At 35.7% G+C, this 24,883-nt stretch overlaps 2 protein-coding genes and 1 long non-coding RNA gene across 4 annotated transcripts in view; 2 read left to right on the plus strand and 1 right to left on the minus strand.

Moving 5' to 3' along the window:
- Positions 1-12,477, plus strand: part of LOC126968939 (zinc transporter ZIP10) — a 28,386-nt gene extending 15,909 nt beyond the window's left edge. Inside the window, exons 3-4 of the mRNA XM_050814167.1 lie at positions 7,775-7,969; positions 9,155-12,477. Of these exons, the coding sequence (XP_050670124.1) occupies positions 7,775-7,969; positions 9,155-10,071 (1,112 nt within the window). The 3' untranslated portion in view covers positions 10,072-12,477. The remainder of the gene's footprint in view (positions 1-7,774; positions 7,970-9,154) is intronic.
- A 7,225-nt stretch (positions 12,478-19,702) lies between these two features.
- LOC126969024 (uncharacterized) lies at positions 19,703-21,466 on the plus strand. 2 transcript variants are annotated; one of them, XR_007730316.1, is made up of 4 exons: positions 19,703-19,840; positions 19,966-20,059; positions 20,838-20,891; positions 21,278-21,466. It is a non-coding gene; the product is annotated as an uncharacterized LOC126969024 (long non-coding RNA). The 2 variants fall into 2 exon arrangements; XR_007730315.1 differs by having other exon boundaries at positions 19,736-20,059.
- Positions 21,419-24,041, minus strand: LOC126969016 (ER membrane protein complex subunit 4). Its single transcript, XM_050814286.1, has 3 exons — positions 23,825-24,041; positions 23,647-23,736; positions 21,419-21,939 (listed from the first exon to the last, which is right to left on the minus strand). The coding sequence occupies exons 2-3, from the start codon at positions 23,700-23,702 to the stop codon at positions 21,477-21,479; spliced, it is 519 nt and encodes a 172-aa protein (XP_050670243.1). The 5' UTR covers positions 23,703-23,736; positions 23,825-24,041; the 3' UTR covers positions 21,419-21,476.
- Between the last annotated feature and the right edge of the window lie 842 nt (positions 24,042-24,883).

Raw genomic sequence — 24,883 nt, forward strand, 5'->3', positions numbered from 1 at the left:
CCATCTGCGCCATCTCAATGCCCCCTTATTTTCTCTGGGTCTTCTTCTGCCCCCCCGAAAGTCTCAAACGCCCACAAGGGGGCGTTTTCGCCCACGTTGAGAACATATTATTCTAGATAGAGCATTTTCCTGCCAGGTTTATTACTTTAGTGTGTGTGTGATAAGCTTGACATCTTACACTCGCGATTTGTATGTCGCTTTGTGTTAGTATGGGTGCAATGCTCAAAATAGAGGTTAACTGTCAACCTCAATTTTTTCGACGTTTTCACAGCTGTTACAGTCTAAATTAAGTATAAATAATCTATCCTTTGGCTCCTTTGCACCGGATGCCAGCATGATTATGGGTGCCACAACAGCGCCTATTTCTACCGTGAAGCAGTAATGTGTAAGCATTATTATGTTTCGATGAAATTACTGGGCAAATGAGCCTTGACCACTTATGTCTCACGGTGACGAGCGCAGTTGTAGTGCCGCTCATAATTTTTGGGTTGTTTAATAATACAGAGCGGCACTGCATTGTAATGGGCAGGGCACATCAATTACCAATAGCTGAACGTCCTGCTTGTCTCGACCCTTATTTTCATAAAAAAAAGAAAAAAAACTGATATATTTCTAGGTTACAATCCTGTTTCACGTGTACAAGATCGACCTCTCACCTAAAGATAAGTATAAAAAATAAATACTGCCTTTTACAATATAAAAAGTGCGATTGTCTCATTATCAATGATTGACCCTCGAACGTTTGAAAGACGGAAGCTTAAATAAACTAATTACGTATCGCAGAATAGACAGCGGAGTTAATTTCATAAGCCTTGAACGAAAATTGTGAGGAACCGGACGCCGTAATAACCAATAGGTTATACAGCTATATAATAGTACTACACCAACACCTACTGGCTCCATCTTTTGACCTTCATGGTGTATTAGGCTGAAATCTATAATGGTACTTAGACTTTTCTCAGATTTTTTTTTTATGACAATTAGGGACGAGACGAACATAACGTTCAGCTGATGGTAATTGATACACCATGCCCATTACAATGCAGTGCTGATCAGGATTCTTGAATAACCCAAAAATTCTGAGCGACACTACAATTGCACTCGGCACCTTGAGACATAGATGTTAAGTCTCGTTTGCCCAGTAATTTCACTAGCTACGGCACCCTTCAGACCGAAACACAATAATGCTTACACATTACTGCTTCACGGCAGAAATAGGCGGCGTTGTGGTACTTATTATGTAGCCGGCATCCTGTGCGAAGGAGCCTCCCACTGGTCAATGCCCTTATCCGTAGGTAACGTAATTTTGATGTAAGTTTAAATTTTTTTTTTTTTTTGGAATAGGAGGACAAACGAGCGTTCGGGTCACCTGTTGTTAAGTGATCACCGCCGCCCACAATCTCTTGCAATACCAGAGGAATCACAAGAGCGTTGCCGGCCTTTAAGGAAGGTGTACGCGCTTTTTTTGAAGGTACCCTTGTTGTATCGTCCCGGAAACACCACACAAGAAAGCTCATTCCACAGCTTTGTAGTACGTGGAATTTCTATAAATTTAATTACATACACGTAGTTTTTTGATATCTGTAATAGTTCTGGAATAATCGCCTGGTAAAATGATAATAATAGGAGTTAAAGTTTGAAATTGCCGTTTTATTGTAATACGTACCAACTTCGAATTGACATAGAACCTTCATGGTTTGAGATTTTGTAGTAAAACCTTTTTTCACTTGGTACCTATATAGTTTTTTTAAATTTAATTTTGTCAAATTAAAAATAAAACGAATTTAATTTTTTCAGCACAAATCGGTAATTTCATTCTTTAGCCCATAATAATATAATCTTACACTTGACGATTACATCCTGTATATCTACATAGGGACATCGCCCAATAATTGAATGATGGTCAAGGTGTAATATAAAACACATGTTAACTTATCGCGTCGGGTCGTGATTTTGTACTCGAAAAACTGAATTACCTTTTTGCTAACAATATCTGTCTAACAATAATGATGTCATGAAAACGTTTTTTAAATATCCACGGCGCGGCACGTCTGGCAAAAACGAGTAGTTTTTGCTTGGACTGTTATCGAATTTCAATCCAATCTCTTTCTTGGACAATATCTTGAAGGTCGTTGTCCTAAATATTAGTTAGAAAGTAGTATTTTAAATGTACTTTGTTTTATATTTAACTTAACGCCAATTCCCCGTTAATTCGAGGGGATATCCATAAATTACGTTTCACAATTTTATGGTTTTTGGACCCCTCCTACGTTTTTGTCACAGGTGACACACTTGTGAAAGACCCCTCCCCTCTGATGTGAGTTCACTTTTCATTTTAATTTAATTTTTATATGTAACTAGCTGACCCGACAGACGTTGTTCTGTATATAATAAATATAATAATGTTTTTATATGAATTTGTCAATAACATATCATAACATCAAAAATTACTTCGTAAAATATGCACCCTGCTGTCGTAATGAAATTGTTTCACAGCAGAACTGTCAAACCGTGCGTCAATAAATTCTCTCATAGAAATTATGTATGGACATCAAAGGAAAAACAATTTTTTTGTTTTTATTTAATTTAGCAGCATTTTCCTGTTTATTCACCTTTTAAACCTTCCCTGGACTTCCACAAATAATTCAAGACCTAAATTGGCCAAATCGGTCCAGCCGTTCTCGAGTTTTAGCAAGACTAACGAACAGCAATTCAAGAATAGTACTTATCGATTCGTAGAAATAGAAATAATAACAAAAGTCGCGCCTGCGCACGTCTCATTTAACGGTTTTATTCCACGGACTTTTTCTTACGGTTTTATTATCACATTTTTTTCAGTTCGGTCCCGCAGCAAAATCCCTATCTCCTCCAAGCCTGCCGTAAGGAACTTCGTTCCAAAAACATAAAAAAATAGCGTAGATCACTGGCACAAATGAGTAATAGTCTATACACTACACGGTCAGCTGCTGCGAACTATAGGCGCCGCCTGATAGACACGCGACATGCAACACACAGACGAAAAAGTTTGAGACGATGTAATAAAAGTTTCACTTCAAAAATTTGCTATTTTGACGCATTTGATTACATTATTATCGATAGTAAATAGAGATTTCTCGTAACTATTTTAATGTGTTAAGATGGCTATCATAATTTTATTTCAGAATTCATCTAATAATCAATAAATTAGTTGTAATTACCACTGTTAGATTTTGTGTTTAAGCCTACACAACTACCAAATAGTTTTATACGTCATATATTATATTATATACAATATTAGCTGCAGAATAAATTTAACCACTATTAAAATTCCAATACACTATGAAAATAATTATTTTTGGGAAATTGGAAATCATCTCTAAGCATTTTCTAAGACGTAAACATGTTATCTTCATTACTAGGTCATGCCATATAATTTATTATAATCAGAGTTTGTTGGAAAATTACTCAAATCCGGTGTAACCCGTCCGATCAGTAGAAAGCGAGGCAGTTGCTTAGCACACGTATATTTAAGCCTTTTAAGAAAATACTGAAGAAAGACAGAAATTCTTTATGAGCAATCGTGATCTTTAATCAAACGCCCTGCACTTTGCAATGCTGTACCGCTCAGGATTCAGGATTGTACCTTAATTTTTTTGCGGCATCATAATTGCGTTTGTCACTTTGACACGTAAGATGTTAAGGCTTGGTGACATGATATAAGCTGTTATATTTAAGGTTTAAGTAAAATTTTACGTTAACAGGAACGCTGACTTTAACATGGACTGCGGATTGTGTTGCACCATCACATTCCTTGGTATAGTTAGGATTAAATAGTGAAATATGAAATCAATATCGAATATTTATTTGAAAGTTTCGCAGGTCGTTATTTAACATTAAATATAGCTTTAACCGGCGAAAATTGGACGGTTACTAGTTAAAGTTATGACGTCAGCTTGATCAAAAATTGTCGAATGGTGCAACACATTTTGTGGTTAACCTTAAACTTTAACATGTATGATAATGCTAAAGTTAGTTGATACCAGCCTAAGCCACATTACGCCAGTAATTTAATGGTTGCACATAACTGGTGTACGGCAGAAAAAGGCGCCGCTGACCACAGCAACAGCAGTAGGTAACAACCTAAGAAGCCACCCATTGGAGATAATGCATTGACCTGTATAAATACCACTGGACTGTCTGTTCCATATCTTTGACAGCAAATTTTTGTGCCTATTTGAAGCGACACTCGCGAGCGTCCAGAGCACTAATTTTGACGTATAATACAAATGGCTGTGAAGGAACCTACAATACTCTGAAGTGTTTTTGCACTTTGAATTAATTTCGTTCGTTTTCCGTGTTATTTATACTTAAATAATCAACGTAATAAAGTACACATTTTTTTTTGTAAATAGTTCCGCACCATCTATCGATGTTTGATGAGGTTATCATCACTAGTGTTAGTACCGCAGACTCTCGCTACACGGCCAACAGCGCCAAAATGGCGAATATCAAACAGGCACAAAAGCACTTTGACAGCCGCCAGTCCAGTGGTATATAGTAGAGGTCAGTGTGATACTGTATGATCTTGCATCTCACAGAGAACCGCACTAAAAAGTTTACATTGAAAATGACTCGATAAACTCAACCTCACAACTCGATCAGTATATTATTGTAATTTATTTTAAATGTCTCATTTTTATCTTCTGATTCATAGCATTTGCATTATATATTATACAGAAACCAGAATATTTGCCTAGGTATTCGTACATCACATCAATTAGGCATATCTAATGTTTTATGCATCATGGTCTACTCCGCATATAAGTTGCGAAGTTTATTTATTTGGATTTGAAATAAATATTCATATCACGAACAGTATACATTTTATGCACCTACGTAATACAATTAGGGTTGCCACCTTTATTTTAAAGTAGGATAAAGTATTTTATGATTATATGATATATGTTTGATTACAGAGAGAGTCAATAAAGATTACGGTTTCATAAAAAGGATTTTATTTAAATTATTGAAAATATTTTTACCTCTGGCAAACTGTCTAATCAACTTGTTAACTTGAAACTTGACATTATATTTTGAGGTGACTTGTTGTGGCTGCGTACATACCAGATTTTTATGGCTTTTTGAGTTCAGTAAATAGAAAGAGTTTTTTTGTGTTAAATTTATGCAAGTTTATGTGAAAAGTGTTTTTTAGCGTAAAATATGGTAGAGGAGAAAAGCAATTTGGGTTTTATTCGTGCGTTGCAGAATAACTAAATAAAAAGCGCGTACACCTTCCTTAAAGGCTCTTGTGATTCCTCTGGTGTTGCAAGAGAATGTGGGCGGCGGTGTTCACTTAACACCAGGTGACCCGTACGCTCGTTTGTCCTCCTATTCCATAAAAAAAATATGGGGGGGCAGCCTTGCACATTGTGAAGTACACCCACCATACCTGAGCGCTTTATCGGTCCAATGTCTAGGGCAGCCGATCAGATTAGTAAAAAAAATAGAATAGAAAAATAAAATAGTCTAGAAGAACCGACTGTCAATGTGAGGCGCTTGAGTATTTCAAGGTTATTTTTTATTTATCACGATTTTTATACATTAAAAAAAAATCTTGACTTAGTCACGTCCAAATCGTCAGTCTTTTGAATAGTAGCTACAAGAGGGTCCACTTAACATACCCTCTCAACGTCTCACGAAATGCAACGCGCTGGAAAATTTTTTTTTCCTATTTTCTACCCCTTCTCATGGCCACTCCCGCCATGCAATCCGGCAGATTGATATTTTTCCGTTAAGAGAAACACGTGGGGATCATAAATTATTAATATCTGAAGCGCTTGAGTATTTCATTGTAACTGTTTTCTACATTTTTGAACACCTGTACACGCTCCCCCCACCAGTCAAAGTATACATAATATAAACTTTTTCATTTTAGCATCTAATCTTCACAATCCCTATTTAGCTTCTTGGGCTCCCTTACTAATAGGGTTCAATACTCTATTTTAGACCACGATTGACAACCCTAACTACAATACAAGAGTCAACAGACAACCGAGAGCAATCGTTTAAAGAGACGCGATTATCCTATTAGGGCCCCAGTAAGCTTGTCTCATACATTAAACTCGGTTTATAAACCCTGATATCTTTAAATTGACTTCAGCCTATATCATCTCGCTATGGAAAATGTTCTAGTACCTGACTAGTTAAATTGGAAACTTCCATAGTTAAACACATACCTACAACTTTCTATGTTAGTTCTTACGTAAAATGTTATGTAAATACCTTACGCAACCTCATCAATTTATATTCTTTTAAAAGTCCAAATACTTACATACATTTCAATAGATAGTAATTTAACAACAGCATTCCAATAGCACTCTTCACAATGGAAGGATTCTTTGCACCGGATGCCGAATACCAAAGCGGAACATTTTTTGGCCGTGAAGCAGCGAAGTAGCATTTGAAGCATTATTGTCTTATGGCAGCCACACACACAGCGATTTTCTTTAGCAAGTTTATACTTTAACGTCTATTGGAAGAAACTTCCTTTAATTTCGGACTTTTACAAGTTTTAAAAATTTGCAATTTTCGATCCTCAACTTGTACATCATTGTGTTTGTGTCGCAAGTTTACATGAACGTGTGTGACGACAGCGTTGCGCACAAAATTCTATAACAGATTAATTTCCCGCCAAAGTGAGTGGAGACAACTAAGGGGCATGGAACTCGCGAGATTTTGGAGGAATTCTTATATATTTATAGAAGTGAGTCTGTCATGTTTTCACAAATAAAAATTTTCACAATAGTTTGTGACTTTTCAAATATTTTGTTGCATCGCATAAAACATGAGTTGTTTTGACTGCATACTTATATTTGTACAAGCTTCCACTTGAGCAGTATATGATCACTTCTTAATAACGTGTATTTGTACAAGAAAACTTGTGCAAGTAAATCGTTATGTGTTTGGTTTACATTAATAGCCTTTACACATGATACGATTTGGTACGGCCGGCCCGTAATTGGCAGGACGTATGACTTGCCATCAGATAAACGCATTGTCCGTCAATACTTTTGTTATATAATATGACGTTTACGTTAATTGCCTTTTGACTGATTTCCGCACTCCGTTTAGTCACGCCCATGTCGTTTCAATGTTCCCCATTAAATTAAATGTATTCCCAGTCATATTATAAATAAGTTACGCAATTCGTTAGTTATTACCTCCCTGCTCTCTAAATCATGGACCAGTTGATCAACAACCGACAGTACGGCTTTTGCCATAGTCGGTCGGCAGGCGATCTTCTGGTATATCTAACACATAGATGGCCGGTGGCTGCCTGGATATAGCGAAGGTCCTGTATAGCACAAGGCCCTTCTCTCAAAACTTCCATCTTTTGGCTTCCCGAGAGTTTATGCCAGTGGACCTCCAGTTTCGTCACTGGGCGCAGCATACAGGTCGTTGAGGTCGGTTATTGCTCAAATCCGAAGCCCGTGAACTCTGAAGTGCCCTAAGGCTGTGTGCTATATTCTACGCTGTTTCTTCTGCATAACAATGATATGGTGCACACCTCCAACATACATTGCACGGGCCATGCAGGTCTCGGGAAATCGACCAGTGCCGGGAGAAACTTGTGTCTTCTCGATCGTCCACTTTTGAGAAGGTCGCGGAATAGGGCAAATTGAACCTTGTCCAATTTAACCCCCAGAATACTCAAGTTATAATATTTATGCGTTGGCATGCATGGGGACCACTATAAATGACATCACATAATACAATACAATTTTATAATTTTCAGCTACAGCCATCCTGAGAAAGCCATGTCTGTCGCCAAGAGACCTTCTCGCCGTGTACGGTATGGAAAAGGAGCCTGGAGTCATCACCATCGACCCAAAAACCTTTTTGGAAATGTGCCCTGCGCTTGTCTACCAATTAGATCAGAAGACCTGTTACAAGACAGATGTACCAGCACCAAAATTAGATAGAATTTGGAGTAAGTTAAATAGTCTTAAAATTATAATAACAGCTAACCATTTAGCCTCAATTTCACAACCCACCAGAGCGACATCTCAAGTCAATTTCGTAATATGCAAATATTGGGGTTGAGCAGGTTATCAACTGTAATGTAGATCCTGTAGATGAAGCCACAACCTGAGTTGGTCAAGACATATCAAGATTTATGAATGTTACGTCACTCGAACGGTTCGCTCAGTAGAAGAGCGCACGCACAGAACGCGAGAGGTCGCGGATTGGAGTCCCGCATAGTTCATAAATTTAATTCGTAAACTGAGTTCACATGTCATAAGCACAGTGACAGCTTTTGAACGCGATCAAATATGTTGAATATTCGGAGATCAACATTCTATCTAAGTGATCGGACAGCCTGGGACTAGATTATGATTATTTATTATGACAGAACAAGCCCCGCTTCTTCTCTCTCAGAGCGCCATTTGTTTCCGAAGAATTCTAAAGGAATAAATTTTGAGAAAATAAATGCCTTTTATGCCTTTTAAATGCGTTTAGACTATATAACTGCGTTTAGATTGTGTTCGTGAAAACCGAATTGAATCTGTAGACTCGTTTACAGGCTTAAATATAGTTTAAAATGTTCTAATCGCTTTCTACTTAATGGTGAAATCGGGCCTTAATGTTACATCTAGTCGTAGAAGTATACAGTCTTCCTTCAGGGTATTATTTCCACAATATCTATGCCCCGTATATATCTGACTCCAAACAGCAGTGTCCTTATCCTGTTAAGGTACGGAGCATTAGTATCTATATCGCAGTAGGCTTATCCATGTTTTTTGAATCGTTACGAATCAGATGTCTAACAGTCGCTTGTTCCGTCCCTTACTCCAGTATACATTGGTAAAGGTAAAATAAAACAAAATATTATTATGTTAACGAAAATGAAGTTTATTGGAACGTTAGCAAAAATACTATGCCTGCATCTATTGATAATATGTAGCCAGTTGATATAATTTCGAGTTAAACCTATTCAGTAAGATTTTTCGTATTGTCTGGACATATAGTCAAACAGACAAACAAACAAACTGGCAAACAAAAATTCTTAAATGTACCCTTTTGGCTTCGGTATTGTTTGTTTTCTACAAACGACACACAGAGCATGAATTCTCTTAAAAAAATATTCATTGTAATTTTTTTTTGCCTTTTTCAGCATGGATATATGCATCACTGAGCATATTAGTCATCAGCGCGACTGGGCTACTGGGAGTCGCTATAGTACCAATGATTAAGTCAGCCATGTTCAACCACGTCTTGCACTTCTTAATTGCAATAGCAGTTGGTACTCTATGTGGCGACGCATTACTCCACCTGTTACCTCACGCTTTGAAGTCTCACGGAAACCCATATGAACCGGAGGAAGAATCTGAAGTTATTCTAAAATGCAGCGTAACATTTCTTACAATATTACTATTTTACACCGTCGAAGCCGTAATGCAAACTTTAAACGGAGGTCATTCACATTCACACGACAACGAAGAGAGAACGGTTGAAGAGAAAGTAGAATCTGCAAAACAGATAGAATCAATTGAGCTCGGCGCTATTATGCCAGGCTCGCCTCCTCCGCCAGTTGAGCGTCCGATGACGTCTACTGCATTGATGGTCATCGTTGGTGATGGCTTGCACAATCTAACAGATGGACTCGCTATAGGGGCTGCGTTCAGCGGTGACCCAGTAACAGGGTTTGCGACTGCTCTAGCAGTATTCTGCCATGAGCTACCACATGAGCTTGGAGACTTTGCAGTGCTGTTACGTTCAGGAATGAGTATTAAACGCGCTCTTTATTACAATTTGCTGTCGTCAGTGCTAAGTTTTATAGGCATGGCTGTTGGTATATGGCTTGCGGAAGACCACGAGTCGGCTTCCCAATGGATATACGCCGCAACTGCTGGTACATTTTTCTATATAGCTTTAGCCGATTTGGTGCCAGAAATAAATGAAAACAATAAGGGTAAAACCTCGCATGTAGTCGTTGCAGTCCTTGGTATTTTAACAGGTGGTGTGATAATGCTTCTTATAGCCCTTCACGAGGACTCTATACAATACTTATTTAGAAGTGCAGAACAGTGAGCGTAGCTATATACGTAAGTACTGGAAACACACGATTAAGTAGACTCTGTACACTATTGTGAGATATAAATATATTTGTGTACTGCCGAAACAATTATATTGGACCACGAGTATTTCAGATCGTAATTTGTACTTGCTAGGATAGATTTTTAGTGTATAATAATATCTAATTAATTGTACCTTATTGTTAAGTAAGTATGTGTAAGCAATTAAGCATGCAAAGCCTTCAATTTTAGACATTATATTGGTAATTTGAAGAATGATGTTCCTACTATAATTTGTTATATTAACTAATATTTAAGTATTGTTAGTTGTTCAAAACAATAAAACTAGTTAGGCTACGTATAATTTTTATTTAAATGACTTATATATTGATATGATAATTCAGATTGTTGTTAAGATTATGCTTTTCATTTCATTTCAATAAATAGAATATATATAATATAATAGTCAATAAAATTGAACTGAAACAACATGTAACATAATTACATTAAGAATAATTTTATAATAAAACCATACACTCATTAAAATTTAAGAAATTAAATTTCTTAACTATTATTAATTAACGTACTTATCTGTATATGCGTACATATAACGTTTAATGAATTTTTTTACTGTTATGTACATAATTATATCAAGAGGTTTTTTATCAAATCATCATCATATTTACACCCATCCCAATAATTATAGAGCAATGTTAATAAACATGCGTGTAGAAAGTCTTAACTGATGATTGAAATTTTTAAATGTTCAAACACGGACTAGTAAAAAAATAAGGACTCCGTGTCACCTAAAATAACAGTCTAGCACCAAAACAAGCTAATTAACGTGTAAATACATAGCCCCACGCACACACACTACTACAGGCCGTTAGGCGGCCATTATGAGAATTGTCATCGTCTGTGACAGATCAGTTTGCGTCTCAATAAAATATTTTAAAAATGCCGTCGTGCGTTGTGAAAAAGTGTAAAAACGATACCATAAATGTATTTGTAACCATATATGATTATTTGGGAGAAAAAATTGGGTAACTAGTATCTCCCGTTACCGCACACACTAGCATAAAAGTGCTTCACTTGCTAATATAATGGCGCGGAGTCCTTTTTTTACTCGTCCGTGATGGCAAATTGTTTTATATAAGTGATTTTTTTTATGATTACGGTTAAGTTAAGTAAGCTGTGCGTTCATATAATATTGTCATTGTAGCTCTACGATGTTTAATATAGAATAATACCTCATAGTTAATTAGTTTATTAATACCTAATCTTGTATTTGTAATCAGAAAAAAAGTTTCGTTTACAATTTTGAAAAATAAATTCAGATTCTCAGGAAAGCCGAAATGTCAATGCAGTTATTAGGGTTAAGATATGTCTGAACAAATGTAGTCTCTGGAACCATACGCATAATAATAAAGTAATACGGATAGGCTCTTAATGTGATCTTAGAAACTAATTAAGATCAATAAGTACGTAGGTTCAATACAAGCACTGTATAATGCATCACATTTGAGTTAAGCTTCTAGAGATAGAATCTATTCTACAGTCGCAAGCAAAAGTTTGGAATCACTTACTTGAAATTGGTTCCGCGCGATCTTGCTTACTAAATAAAGTATTAATTATAATAAAAATGACATCACTTTAAAGGTTCAACTGTCAACTTTAAACCATATTAATTCAAATCGAGCCAGTAGTTAAGGAGCTATCCCGGATAAAGTGAAGGAATAATGAAAAAGACGTCTTTCAATTATTGTTTGATACGTCGCGAGTTGCGACCTATTGACCCCGTATAGAAGCACCTGTTATCGGATTTTCTTTATCAGTCGGCTTTCACACGTTGACCGGTGCACATCTTCGCTACTTTTGACCCTTTATCTTGTACGACAATGGAGACGTGGATCTTTAAAATGATGTCATTTCTATGATAATTAAAAATGTATATAGTATGCAAGATCGCGCGGAACCAATTTCAAGTAAGTGATTCCAAAATTTTGCTCAGAATGTATATTTACGAGGAATTTTCTGTTCATATATTATTATATATAATATATGTTATTAATTATTACATATAACTATATGTTTATTACATAAGTTAACTATGCAATATCGTTAATAAATTTTATTATTGGATGATATACATGAGTAAAATTTTATTGATTACCATTAAGAGTTATATAGGGATGTACTACTTACGATGAATTATAGAAACTTCGTACCTTTTGAATAATATATCTAAATTACATTTTAAGCCGACTAAATAGGGTCACCTTTTAATAACGTATAATTTTGTGAGCATAAAGGGTGATCTGAAACGTGCATTCCACTCTTTACGATATTTTATACTAGCGACGTAGTGCTCCGTAGTACCTAGTTGAATAATTGCTGCCAATAAATGTTTCTTATTATTTAACCTGCTTTTTATTTTACGTTCTCAATCATGTAGAGGGTCATTGTTTAAAGGCGACACGAATTCCCATCTTTAGCGATTGGTGAGGAGCTTGTGTCTTGCGTCATTCCCTGTGTATAGACGACGTACCCCCGGTACGAATGCAGATTTTTTATCCATATTTTATGATGTGCTAATTAAAGTTCCGATTTAAATAGACGGCCCCTATACACCAGTGGTTAGTGACCCTGCCTATTGCGCTAGACGTCCCGGGTTCCAATCCCGGCAGGTGAAAGCATTTATATGATGAATATGAATGTTTGTTTCTTAGTCGTGGTTGTTTATTTGTATTTATGTATGTTTGAGTAGGTATATTGTATTAAATTTATCGTTGTCTTGTACCCACAGAAGATAATTTGTGTAAGAGAGTGTCAATATCATTATTATTAAAATATAATATTAGAATTATAACAATACGACGATTTAACAATCACTTTGGGGCGAAAGTTTTAACCAAACGAAATTGTGTTGTATTTGCGCGGAGCGTTAGCGTCTATTCGTGACACTTGTCAGCAATTCTGCCGATAATTTAACATTATTGGCATTATCTCGATCAAACATAATGCGAATAAAAGCCGCATACTAAAATTTTTGGCAACAAAATTATCTTTTGAAATATGAAAGTTTCATAAAAATATTCCCAATGGTTTATGTCCTATTATCACCTTTGTGTCCCCTTAAAAAAAATGTACTGTTTTACAAGAGTATCTAGATATTTAGATATGAAATGATTAAGGTAATAATAGTTTTGTTTAAAATTATTTTTTTTCAAAGCATAGGTACAGACTACCCGATCAGATGTAAGGTTGGACTTAAAATCATTATTTTTTTATTAAATAAAGTAAATTAAATTAAATAAAAAATAAAAAATCATTAAATTTTTTTAGTTGTTGTTTCTTTTTGTTTTTATTTTTTCTCTTGCAAACAATCATAACTATCATGATTTACCTACCTACTAATCCGTTCATATGTCCAAGTCTTTATGTCTATTAAATAATAAGTTAAGTCAACCTTGTATTAAAACTCAGTTTTAAAAACAAATTTAACATAATTATGCTCTATAAATCAAATGTTTTTCACTTTTCTAGTGTCAAGTTTAAATGTGTCTTTCATGATTGCCGAAAGTCGATAGAAATGATGAAATACGACAATTCCCCAGACGATAATTAAATAGTTAGTAAGTTTTCGGTTTGCAAAAACAAAATTATTTTAATATTTTATTGTATAGGTAATATTAATTAACTAAATCCGTTATAATAACGTTTTATAAACTCAAGTAGTCAGTTATCAGTCAAATATAATTGAAGTTTATTAAAGATCAAAGGCAAATAATTTTATTACTACATTTTATAAAACTACTAGGTTTATGAAATGTAGTAAGTAATGAACTTCTTAGCAACGAACAGTTTGGCTTTCAAAAAAATAAGTCCACTTCATTAGCGGTATTCACTCTTGTAAAGTCTATAGTTACAAGTATCAACAATAGCAATCTAACTACTGGACTATTTTTTGATATCTCGAAAGCCTTCGACTTAGTCTCCTCCAATCTGCTACTAGATAAGCTTGAATTAATCGGTATCAGGGGTCCTACACTTCAGTGGATAGCATCATATCTTAGCAACAGGCAACAATGTGTCGTTATTGATAAAATAGATGACAATTGAGATATGTCCGAATACAAGCACAATAAATGTGGCGTTCCACAAGGAAGTGTGCTGGGCCCTATCCTATTCTTACTATATGTAAATGATATTATTAACATAACCAAACATCAATGTGTGTTATTTGCTGATGATATCACAATCGTTGTAGCGTCTGAAAAAAATAATAACTGTATCAATACTCATGAGATTGAAATTAATAACACTATAAATAAATTAATACAATGGCTTGATATAAACAATTTGAAAATAAATCTTAATAAATCCGTATATATCAATTTCAATAAATGTTATAATCCTAAATACAATATACAACTAAAAATAACAACAATTAAAGAAAAAGCACATACAAAGTTTCTAGGAGTAATAATAGATGAGAACTTCAATTGGAAAGAGCAAGTAGATAATATATCTAAGAGAATAAATAAGTTCGTATATGCGCTTAAGCAAGTCAAAAAAGTAACAAGCTTAAAAACTGCTATAATGACTTATCACGCACATGTAGAATCGTTACTGCGCTACGGGCTTATATTATGGGGACACAGCACAGATATAAACAGAGCATTTATTGCTCAAAAGAAGTGTATTAGGGCAATGTACGGGATGCATCCTGAGTAATCGTGTCAACCCATATTTAAAAAACTAGAATTGTTACCTTTGCCGTCGCTTTACATCTTCGAGATATGTATGTTTGTAAAAAAAAAGAATTGTTTAAGTCAGCTAATGATCTAAATCCGCGGAACCGACGTGATCCACAACGACTCGTTCTTCATGATGTTCCAAAAATTACTACTTAAATATAATAAAAGTTGTGCATGTAATTGTGTTCGTGTTTATAATAAGTTACCGAGAAGCAAAAAAAATTAAATTCTAGATTATTTAAGAATAAGCTGTATAGTTGGCTAAATGGTTATAATTTTTATAGTGTTAAGGAATTTATGGAAATGAAATTCTGATATTCATTGTGTTTAAATATTTGCATGCTAGGAATAGTGCTGGCAAAACATGTAAGCTCTTATTATTTATTTAAATTTAAACACCATTGTATACTATGTTTTTTGCAAATAAATATATTATTATTATCTGCCTGTTCGCGATAAACTCAAAAACTACTGCACAGAATTTCATGCTGTTTTCACCAATCGATAGCGTGATTCTCGAGGCAGGTTTTATATATAATTTGTTAAGTTTTTGGATACATTTTTGTATACATTAACGATATTTGTTGGAGGTTTCGGAAAAAAAAGAAGCCATCTTGGAGTTTTCAAGGAAAACTGTTTAAATAAACACTTTAATACCTACTTTAAAAAATTGGCAATTATAAAGCGATATAATAAAATCTGTTTACACAAATGCTATAATCATCGTAATAATTTTATAACTACAAATTATAAAATCATTTATTTCCGATGGCTTTAGACTACATTATTCCAAAAGGTTATGTACATCATTGTTTGTTCTACTGACAGAAAAGACAAACGATCGCCGTCACGTTAATTTGATCTCGGCTAGAAATAATCTAGTTCTCAGTGACGTGCCGGTAACCGTGGCAGTGGACAAACAGCCTTATGGGAGCAATTTCTGTGGGTGGTATCTCGAACCGCCGCCTGCTGATCGATTATTTTCTGGCACCACGCCGCACATGACCAAAGATACCATAGTGATTCTGCGGGATTTCTTCCCCATTATACTAATAAGCCGTTCGGTGATATACCCTGGCCCCCCAGGTTCCGGATCTTTTCCCTATGGACGTTTTCATTTTTGGAAACCCCGAAAGTAAAGTGTATATAACAAACCCAGCGATCATCTCAGCACTAAAAAAAATACTTGACATTCGTGAGGTTAATGGCATCGGGCAGGGTTTGACACGGAATACGGATGCCAGATTTCAAGAGTGTGTCCGACGTGACGGTCAACATTTAAGCAAAATAATATAAAACAAATAAAATCCGCAGTTGTATTCTTTATAATGGTTTTTGAAATAAACTTATTTCATTAGTAGATATTATTTAATTTAACTGTTAATTCCTAATTCTACCACCGGGCATTCTTTATATATGCATATAGTGTTATAACATAATTAACATTTCATACATTATTTTAAGTGTTGTTAAATTACTTATCACGTATTAATATTATGCTAACTCAATCAATACTTTGTGGTTATTTTTCGGATTTCCGTGCAGTATTGTTTTTGCAGCCTAATATACTTAGATCATGCTGTTTCTAGATTCTCATTTATGATGCACATATTATTATGTATTTGACATATTTACCGGTTTTTGTATTCTTTCGCCCCGTGCTTCCCCGGGGCGTAAAAAGAATAGGGTAGCGACTAAGGGCTTATTGAAAGTGGAAGAGTCACGCTACCGTCTTTTGACGTCAGCACAATCGGGCCAGACTCGTCCGGGTTACTTACCACACTCGCACAGAATACCGGCGTGAAGTAGCGGCGTAGTGCTGCTATGTTTCGCATAGGTTAGTGTCGAGGACCGGAAGCCATACCCTCCTTAATTACCCCAGGAGGGTACCGGCTCTAGTAGAGCCGGAAAATCCCTCCCCGAGCATTCGCGCTCGGGCTGCCCATCGTATTCTGGGGAGGGCACAGTACCGCGTATGTCACAGGACAAACAGTGCAGCAACACCACGGCACCCCGCTCCACGCTTAATGTGGACTTTTGTAACATCAGGGGAATTCACTCCAACTTAAACGCCGTCCACCACCACCTTGAGACGGCGCAGCCGGCCTTGTGTTTCCTTACGGAGACGCAGATATATCGACCTAGCGATACGTCATATTTGACGTACCCCGGGTACAAAATTGAGCACAATTTTTTGCCTCATGCCGGGTATTGTGTGTACGTTAGGGAGGATATCTGCTGTCGCCGTCTCGGCAATTTTGAGGGTAGGGATCTGTCTACTCTCTGGCTCCGCGTAGATTTAGAGGACCGCGTCTGCATCTATGCGTGTGTTTACAGGTCCCATAGTGGTAAGGCAGAAACCGATCATCTCATAGGCTGCGTTCAAGCGGTAATTGACGACGTGCTTGCACAGATCCCCTCCGCTGAAATCGTAGTCTTGGGTGATCTCAACGAGAACAATGCCGAATGGCTTAGATCACGTACCACAGACTACGCAGGGCGATCTGTGCATAATTTTGCATTGGCGTATGGTCTGTTCCAATTGGTTGAGTCGCCAACGCGGCACCCGGATGTGGATAGCCACATGCTGTCCTTATTAGATCTTCTGCTGACTACACATCCCGATAGTTACCAGGTCTCTGTCGACGCCCCACTCGGAACGTCCTTCTGTGCACTCTTTTCGCCTCCAACCCGACTCTTGACGACAACGGAAATACACCGCCGACCATCCCACGGTTTCAGAGCTCTATGCCTGAAGTACAGTTCAGACAGAAAACTCTGTTAGGCGAGCTCTGTTTTCGTTGGACGTCAGGAAGTCGAGCGGGCCGGATGGCATTTCTCCAATGTGCTTAGAACGTGTACCCCTGAGTTGACGCCGGTGCTAACGCGTTTATTTCGGCACTCTTATTCCAAAGGCGTAGTCCCTGACTCATGGAAGTCAGCCCTTGTCCATCCAATCCAAAAAAAAGGAGACAGTTCGGATCCGGCAAACTACAGGCCTATTGCTATTACTTCCCTGCTCTACAAAATCATGGAGAGCATTATTAGCCGCCAGCTTTTGGTATACCTAGAGGGTCACCAATTCATCAACGACCGACAATACGGCTTTCGCCATGGTCGGTCGGCAGGTGATCTGGTATACCTAACACATAGATGGGCGGCGGCTATTGAAAGCAAGGGGGAAGGCCTGGATATAGCGAAGGCCTTTGATCGTGTATGGCACAAGGCGCTCCTCTCAAAACTTTCATCATTTGGGCTTCCCGAGAGCTTATGCAAGTGGACCTCCAGCTTCCTCACTGGGCGCAGCATACAAGTCGTTGTCGATGGTTTTTGCTCGAATCCCAAGCCCGTGAACGCTGGAGTGCCCCAAGGTTGTGTGCTATGTCCCACAATGTTTCTTCTGCATATCAATGATATGTTGGACACCTCTAACATACATTGTTATGCAGACTACAGCACTGGTGATGCGGTATACATGGGCCATGCAGGTCGACAAAACGTCGACCAGTGCCGGGAAAAACTTGTGTCTTCTATCGAGTCCTCTCTCGAGAAGGTCGCGGAATGGGGTAAATTGAATCTTGTGCAATTTAACCCCCAGAAGACTCAAGTTTTCGCGTTTACCACTAAAAAAACACCGAGCGATCGAAATCAAGCGATTGCCAATTCCGTGGCCATCTGGAGGGCAAAGCCAAATTGGCTTCGAAGAAGCTGGGCGTCATCATTAGAGCACGGCAATACTTCAAGCCAGCCCACATTCTAGCGCTCTACAAAGCGCAGCTCCGGCCACAAATGGAGTATTGCTGTCATCTCTGGTTGGTGCACCCCAGTATCAGCTCGATCCATTTGACCGTGTGCAACGCAGAGCAGCTCGAATTGTCGGGGACCCAGTGCTCTGTGAACGGCTGGATCACTTGGTATTGCGTAGAGACGTCGCTTCATTGTGTGTCTTCTACCGCATTTATCACGGGGAGTGTTCCGAAGAGCTGTTTAACCTGATTCCTGCCGCCGAATTCCACCTTCGCACGACACGCCACAGGTTAGGATATCATCCCCACCATCTGTATGTGTGGCGGTCCTCCACAGTGCGGTTTTCAAGGAGCTTTCTCACTTGTACTACAAAGCTGTGGAATGAGCTTCCTTGTGCGGTGTTTCCGGGACGATACGACATGGCTACCTTCAAAAAAAGCGCGTACACCTTCCTTAAAGGCCGGCAACGCTCTTGTGATTCCTCTGGTGTTGCAAGAGAATGTGGGCGGCGGTGATCACTTAATACCAGGTGACCCGTACGCTCGTTTGTCCTCTTATAAAGCTGCTTTTTATTCATCGCCTCTTCAGGTGTTGTAAATCTCAGCTTTTCTTACATTTTCGTAAGTCAATAAAAAAATCATAAGGTTGGTTCTGTCGATATGGTTAATTCGTCATCAGTTCTGTATTTTAGATAACAAAAAATGACAATACACACATACAAAAATGTAACCTACTCAATAACCACTTATAGTCACAACTTAATTACTGTCTGTAAACGCAAAATTTCGACTTTAAATATAATATTACGATCACAACCGACGTGCTGAATGCAAGTGAAGGTTGCGACCGACAAACTAACAAAAACTCTGATTTACTGACAATTGTTTTACGTCCCTTTTATTACTATAAATTTTTGTGTATTGTGATCTAGATCAAGCACAATATCTTGTACTATTATCCCGACGCGTTCTGGGCGCTGTACATTTTAAATATATTCTTCGATGGTACCATTATTTCTTTGTCCATCCATAGTCCACACTTCAACTAAGGCCAGAATTAGGATTTATTTTTTTATTGCCACTTGACAATTGACATGAGTTTTCAGGACTGGTTTAATAACATTGACATTTGACGCTAAATGTCATAGTTAAAAGTAAATTTTATTTATAAAAATACATTGAATTTAGTAATTACAATTAATACCTTACGATATCTTGTTTATTGTTCCTATGACCTATTCTATTTCTAAGTATTACAAAATGTCCTAAGGCTCAAAAGGTTTTTTGCGTGAATATTAAATAAGTTATTTAATGTAACCGAAATAACAAAAACAGTTCCATTATTCTTATTTCAAACATATAATATTCTAAATTGATTCAAGTAACGAATTCAATCAATTTCAGCAAATAAAACAAAAAAAGAAAAAAATTACGACTGAACAACAATAAAAGGTGAACAACATAAGAATACTTGATGGTGAAAATGCTCAGAGGACTGGTAAGTTTTTAGCTAAAATGATATTCTAAACGTATTGACAACCAATAATTATTTATTACGAAAATATAAATGACCAGTGACAGTGCTAAAAATATTTGATCAATCATAGTTTTGAATTCAAGTTTTTAAATAAGTAGATTTTTTTTGTTTTACCTTCAAGGCTTTTTGAAAATAGAAAATGCAAGCAACATAGTCGTAACTGTTAACCTTTGGGAATTATCCTACTAATATATATCAACATTTGGAAGTGAGTCAATCTTGAAATATCTAAATTAACTTGGGCTTAACTTGATAATTAAGCTGAAACTGTTTTAAAAACATAGAATCAATAGATTAAATTACACACAGAAATTGTCTGTGTTAATACCTACTAGTGTCCTACCTAAAATTAAAAATCTCTGAACTTACCTGTATTCTATTTAGTTTTAGCGTAGCCTTCTAGTCCCATTATAAATTATTATACTTTGATTTTGTAGTGTCAATATTTTAAATTTTGAATTTCTTTTTAATGTCAAATTGATTGTGAGTTGTGACACCTTGCCAAAATTATTGTTTAACTAACAAAACACCAAAATGAAATTTTTATACAAATATTATAGATAAAAAGTAAATAAAACAACATGGGCTGTTTTAGCTCAATTTTCAAAACTAGTGTAAGTTATGTTGGATGATAACACCATTATTTACAATAGTTGTGTAGATATAAAGCATGCATAAAATACTGATCTATAAATACACAGAACTATGTTAAACTATGGTATTTTCATAATTATTTCAGATAATTTTTGGTGCTGGTGTGTACACTGGTGTATATGTTGCCCAGTCATACGAGGTCAGTATTCAACAAAAAATTACAATTGTTAGTACCTATGCATATATTTGCAAAGGAGGCCATGCTTGTCTCTCAAAATGAATTAAATACTGTTCCTGGTTCAGATTCATTGTATGGCCTCTTTTGATCTATGATTTTACACATAAATCATTATTATTTATCTTGTTTTCAATGCAGGGATTTCTTGCCTTATTTTGTAAGAGAACAGCTCAAGAATGTGAAAGAGCTCTGGAGCAAAAAAAGAAATGGTTTGTTGCTTTTTTCTTTTTTTTTTTATTTGTCTGAACCAGAAACAATATTTCACCACATAAATTTCAGTTTCTTCACAATTATAATTTGAAGCTAATTTTAAGTAATATTTTATAATTAAATATGTCAAATTTCAGATAGAAAAGGTTGAGGATCCAATGGTTTTATTTCAAAGATTTCAGAGTTTTGTGAAAACAAAAATGGATGAACTAAATGGTAAGAAAAGTGATTAAGAAACAAGAAGATTAATAGAAACGACAATGAATTGAAACAACATGTAAATATCTTATAATGTAGTACCAATTTAATAAATATTGAATATATAACATTTTTTATTTACAACATTGACAAACCACCTCCAATATGTTCAACTCTTGTCAAAGGCTCTTCAAATGCAAGCCAGTCACTGGAGTGTGTAGGCAATAATCCCATACTTTGAAACTTATATAAGGCCAGTAATATGTTAACGATATTTCCAAACATGTAAACAATCTTTTGGCCCACAGCTTGAGTTCCTTCAACTATTTTAAATGTGCTTTGAGTCGAGAATAGAGCCTTAACAGGACGAACAATCAGCATTCCAACCATCATGATAGGAAATATTGAAATAGAATTTCCTGCCATGTACATTATGAAAAGATTCATTGGCACCTGTTTGAGAGGACCTAATGCCACATCCCATAACTTTTTAATCAACAGTAGATTTGAATCGGAATCTTTAGATGATTCAACATAACTTGAACTTAATGACTGACTATATCCAGGAGGGGATGGTATGTCAACTGATTGTGATCGAGATCTGAAACCAAATTAAATGTTATATTAAAAGATTAAGCAATGATGTATTATTATTGAACCAATGGCACATGAAAACTAAACTACTACAACTAATGAGTGCCGACTATCAATTACAGGTTCACAGTATTAAAGGTACAACATTTATTGCTCTAATCACACTAGAACACTTCTAAAGATTTCGAGTTGTGTGTAAGTATATGTATGTATGTCTTAAGTAATTATCAACTACTTAATTACAAAATATTAAAAATTATTTTCTTTCTGAAACAGCCTTTAGTTGTTATAATATATTTGCATAAATTTATAGCTAAATTACCATGAAATATAATAACAAATTACATGTGAAATTATATCTGAGCTTTATGCTATCAAAAACAAATGTGTGTTGAATATGATGCCTCACAACTTTAATGTAACTGCAGTGATTGTCTAGTCTAAACCATGTATGATAGAAGTGAAACGACAAGCAAAAGTTCAACTATACAAAATAACCAGGTGAATGCTCTTTCCATTCAGGATTCTTGTAAGCCCAAAATTCAGAATTTCACCAACAAATTTGATAGATAAGGTGTAGAGCAGGGGTGCTCAAGCTTGAACTGCTGGCGATCTACCTCAAAATTGTTAGACTACAATCAATTGGCTCTGAGGGGCTTCAAGTATGTGTGATGAAGGATTGTTGTCTAGGTAGAGTGTCACAATGACATAGATATTAGTTTTACGCAAAATATGCATTTTTTTAGTCAAGGTAAGTGTAGGTCTACTCTTAAATGTCAATGAAAAAACTCATAATTATCATTCAAAAATGTGAGTTTATTGGTTCTTACAAAACAAACGCGTTCTAAAGTTCTAAGCTTAACTAAATAGTGACTTTGGATGTTGAAGTGTGACACTGCATGTCTTGAGCATACTTTTTATGAGATGATACGTAATTACCGATTTTAGTTTATTATACCGGATTTTTTTCTCGAGATCAACTCAAAAAGCACTCGCTATTTACCTGTAGATCCCGACCGTTTGAGCACTCCTGTAGCACTGACATTTAGAAAACTCATTTAAGACATTCAAGTATTTGATATTTGAAGCATCACTTTACATATATTGTTATGCATAATTTAAATTATTATTGTAATATGATGAAGCTGTAAGTGTTGATTTAAAAGAGTGGCAATGACTGTCTCACCACTTATCATTAAAGCTCAACCTCTTCTAAAGTGGGGGCTAATGTAAAAAGAAAAGAAAACATTGACATTCATTAGTGTTAGTTCATTGAATATATTCATGTAATAAAGTGATATTTATCTGATTTGTTAGCTATGGAGCCCTTAATACCAAAAAATACAGTTTTAACACTACTAATATCTTGTACCACAACCCAAGAACCTGTCTTGAGTTGTTACTTTGTATTTACTATTTTGCTAATAATCTTGTTACTCATTTACTGTATTTGTTAACCTTTATTTGCTATTGTGATATATCACTGTGTCCTCACACTAGATTACTGTACCTATTCTTAACCACTAATTCTTTAAACTAACCACATATTCATACCGGATAAGTTATTAATACTAACCTTATTTTTTATTTAACTTATGTCTCATGTAAGTGATTTTTTGTCTTAATGGGATAAAGAATTCTATAAATCAAATATGAGACAGAAAAAGGTGCTGTAGTGGTATAAAATGCATCCTGTACATAGGACTCTACTTACTTTGTGTTGTAGTCTAGAGACCACTTGAGTTTCTTGTTATTTTTGACCTGCGCCATTGTATAAATATACTGGGATAATATTTCAAGTAATCTGTGAAGTAGATAATTTATTAATGTTAACTTTTGCTTCCATTGGAAAGAATAATATGTAAGAAAACAAGTATGTATAATATAGGTACCTGTTCTTCCTTAATTAAATAAAGTAATATAATTCTTTATGATATCGTCTTCACTGAGTGAGTACGTTATATTTCAATTAATTAATTGTATGCCTCTACTGTTATATATATTATTTAATATTTACTAAACTTGTAGTTTTCTTGATATATTATAACATTAAAAATTATAGTATCCACATGACCCTATAAGCAGCTTAGAAGTACCACTACCAAAGAGAATTTAACCACTGACTTTAGATGTCATGTGTCAACTATCAATCTAATCTGTTATGACAAATAAACGTAGAGAAGTATTGAGTAAATGTCTTTGATGATGTAATGACTTCATGAAATGACAATTATAATTATCTTTCTGAAAATAAAAAATGCTGACAACATTGACCCAAGGCATTGGCGCCAATGGACGTATAAATAGTTGACATAATGTTTGGTATTATTACGTCTGCGTCGTAAGTGGTTGTACAGAGACCATCATTTCGCTCGAAAGACGCTAGTCTGATTAGACACATCGTCGCCGGGCTCCAATAAAGGGGACATTTTACCTATATTATTATATTAGATGTATAAAAAGAAACCGTGTTGTAAAAATGTTTTACATTTTAAGGCATAAAGATAGTAGACAATCTGTGTCAGTTATATACTGACACAGTTTGTCAAATTCTAACGTGGTACCTGAATATTTTCTTTATTTTTATATTTTATTTTCTTTATTATTATAGACAAGCGAACAGGCACGGGTCTGTCTTGCGCACCGAGGGTTCTGTACTACAATAAACCGACGAATTAATAGCAAAGTAAAACCCAAAGAGCCAACCACTCGGGTGATATATCGTTTAGAAAATCTTGTATGCTTTGTTCAACTCCCAGGTTGTGGCTTCATCTACAGGATCTACTTTACAGTTGATAACGTGCTCAACCCCAACATTTGCATATTAAGAAATTGACTTGAGATGTCGCTGTTGCAAATCAAAACACTGAGGGTTATAACTTAAAAAATATAACAAATTATATCTACAAAATCTTAAGCATTTACAAATAAGGTTCCTTAAGTATTAAGTA

This window comes from Leptidea sinapis, chromosome 17, assembly GCF_905404315.1.
Source record: "Leptidea sinapis chromosome 17, ilLepSina1.1, whole genome shotgun sequence".
NCBI lineage: Eukaryota > Metazoa > Arthropoda > Insecta > Lepidoptera > Pieridae > Leptidea > Leptidea sinapis.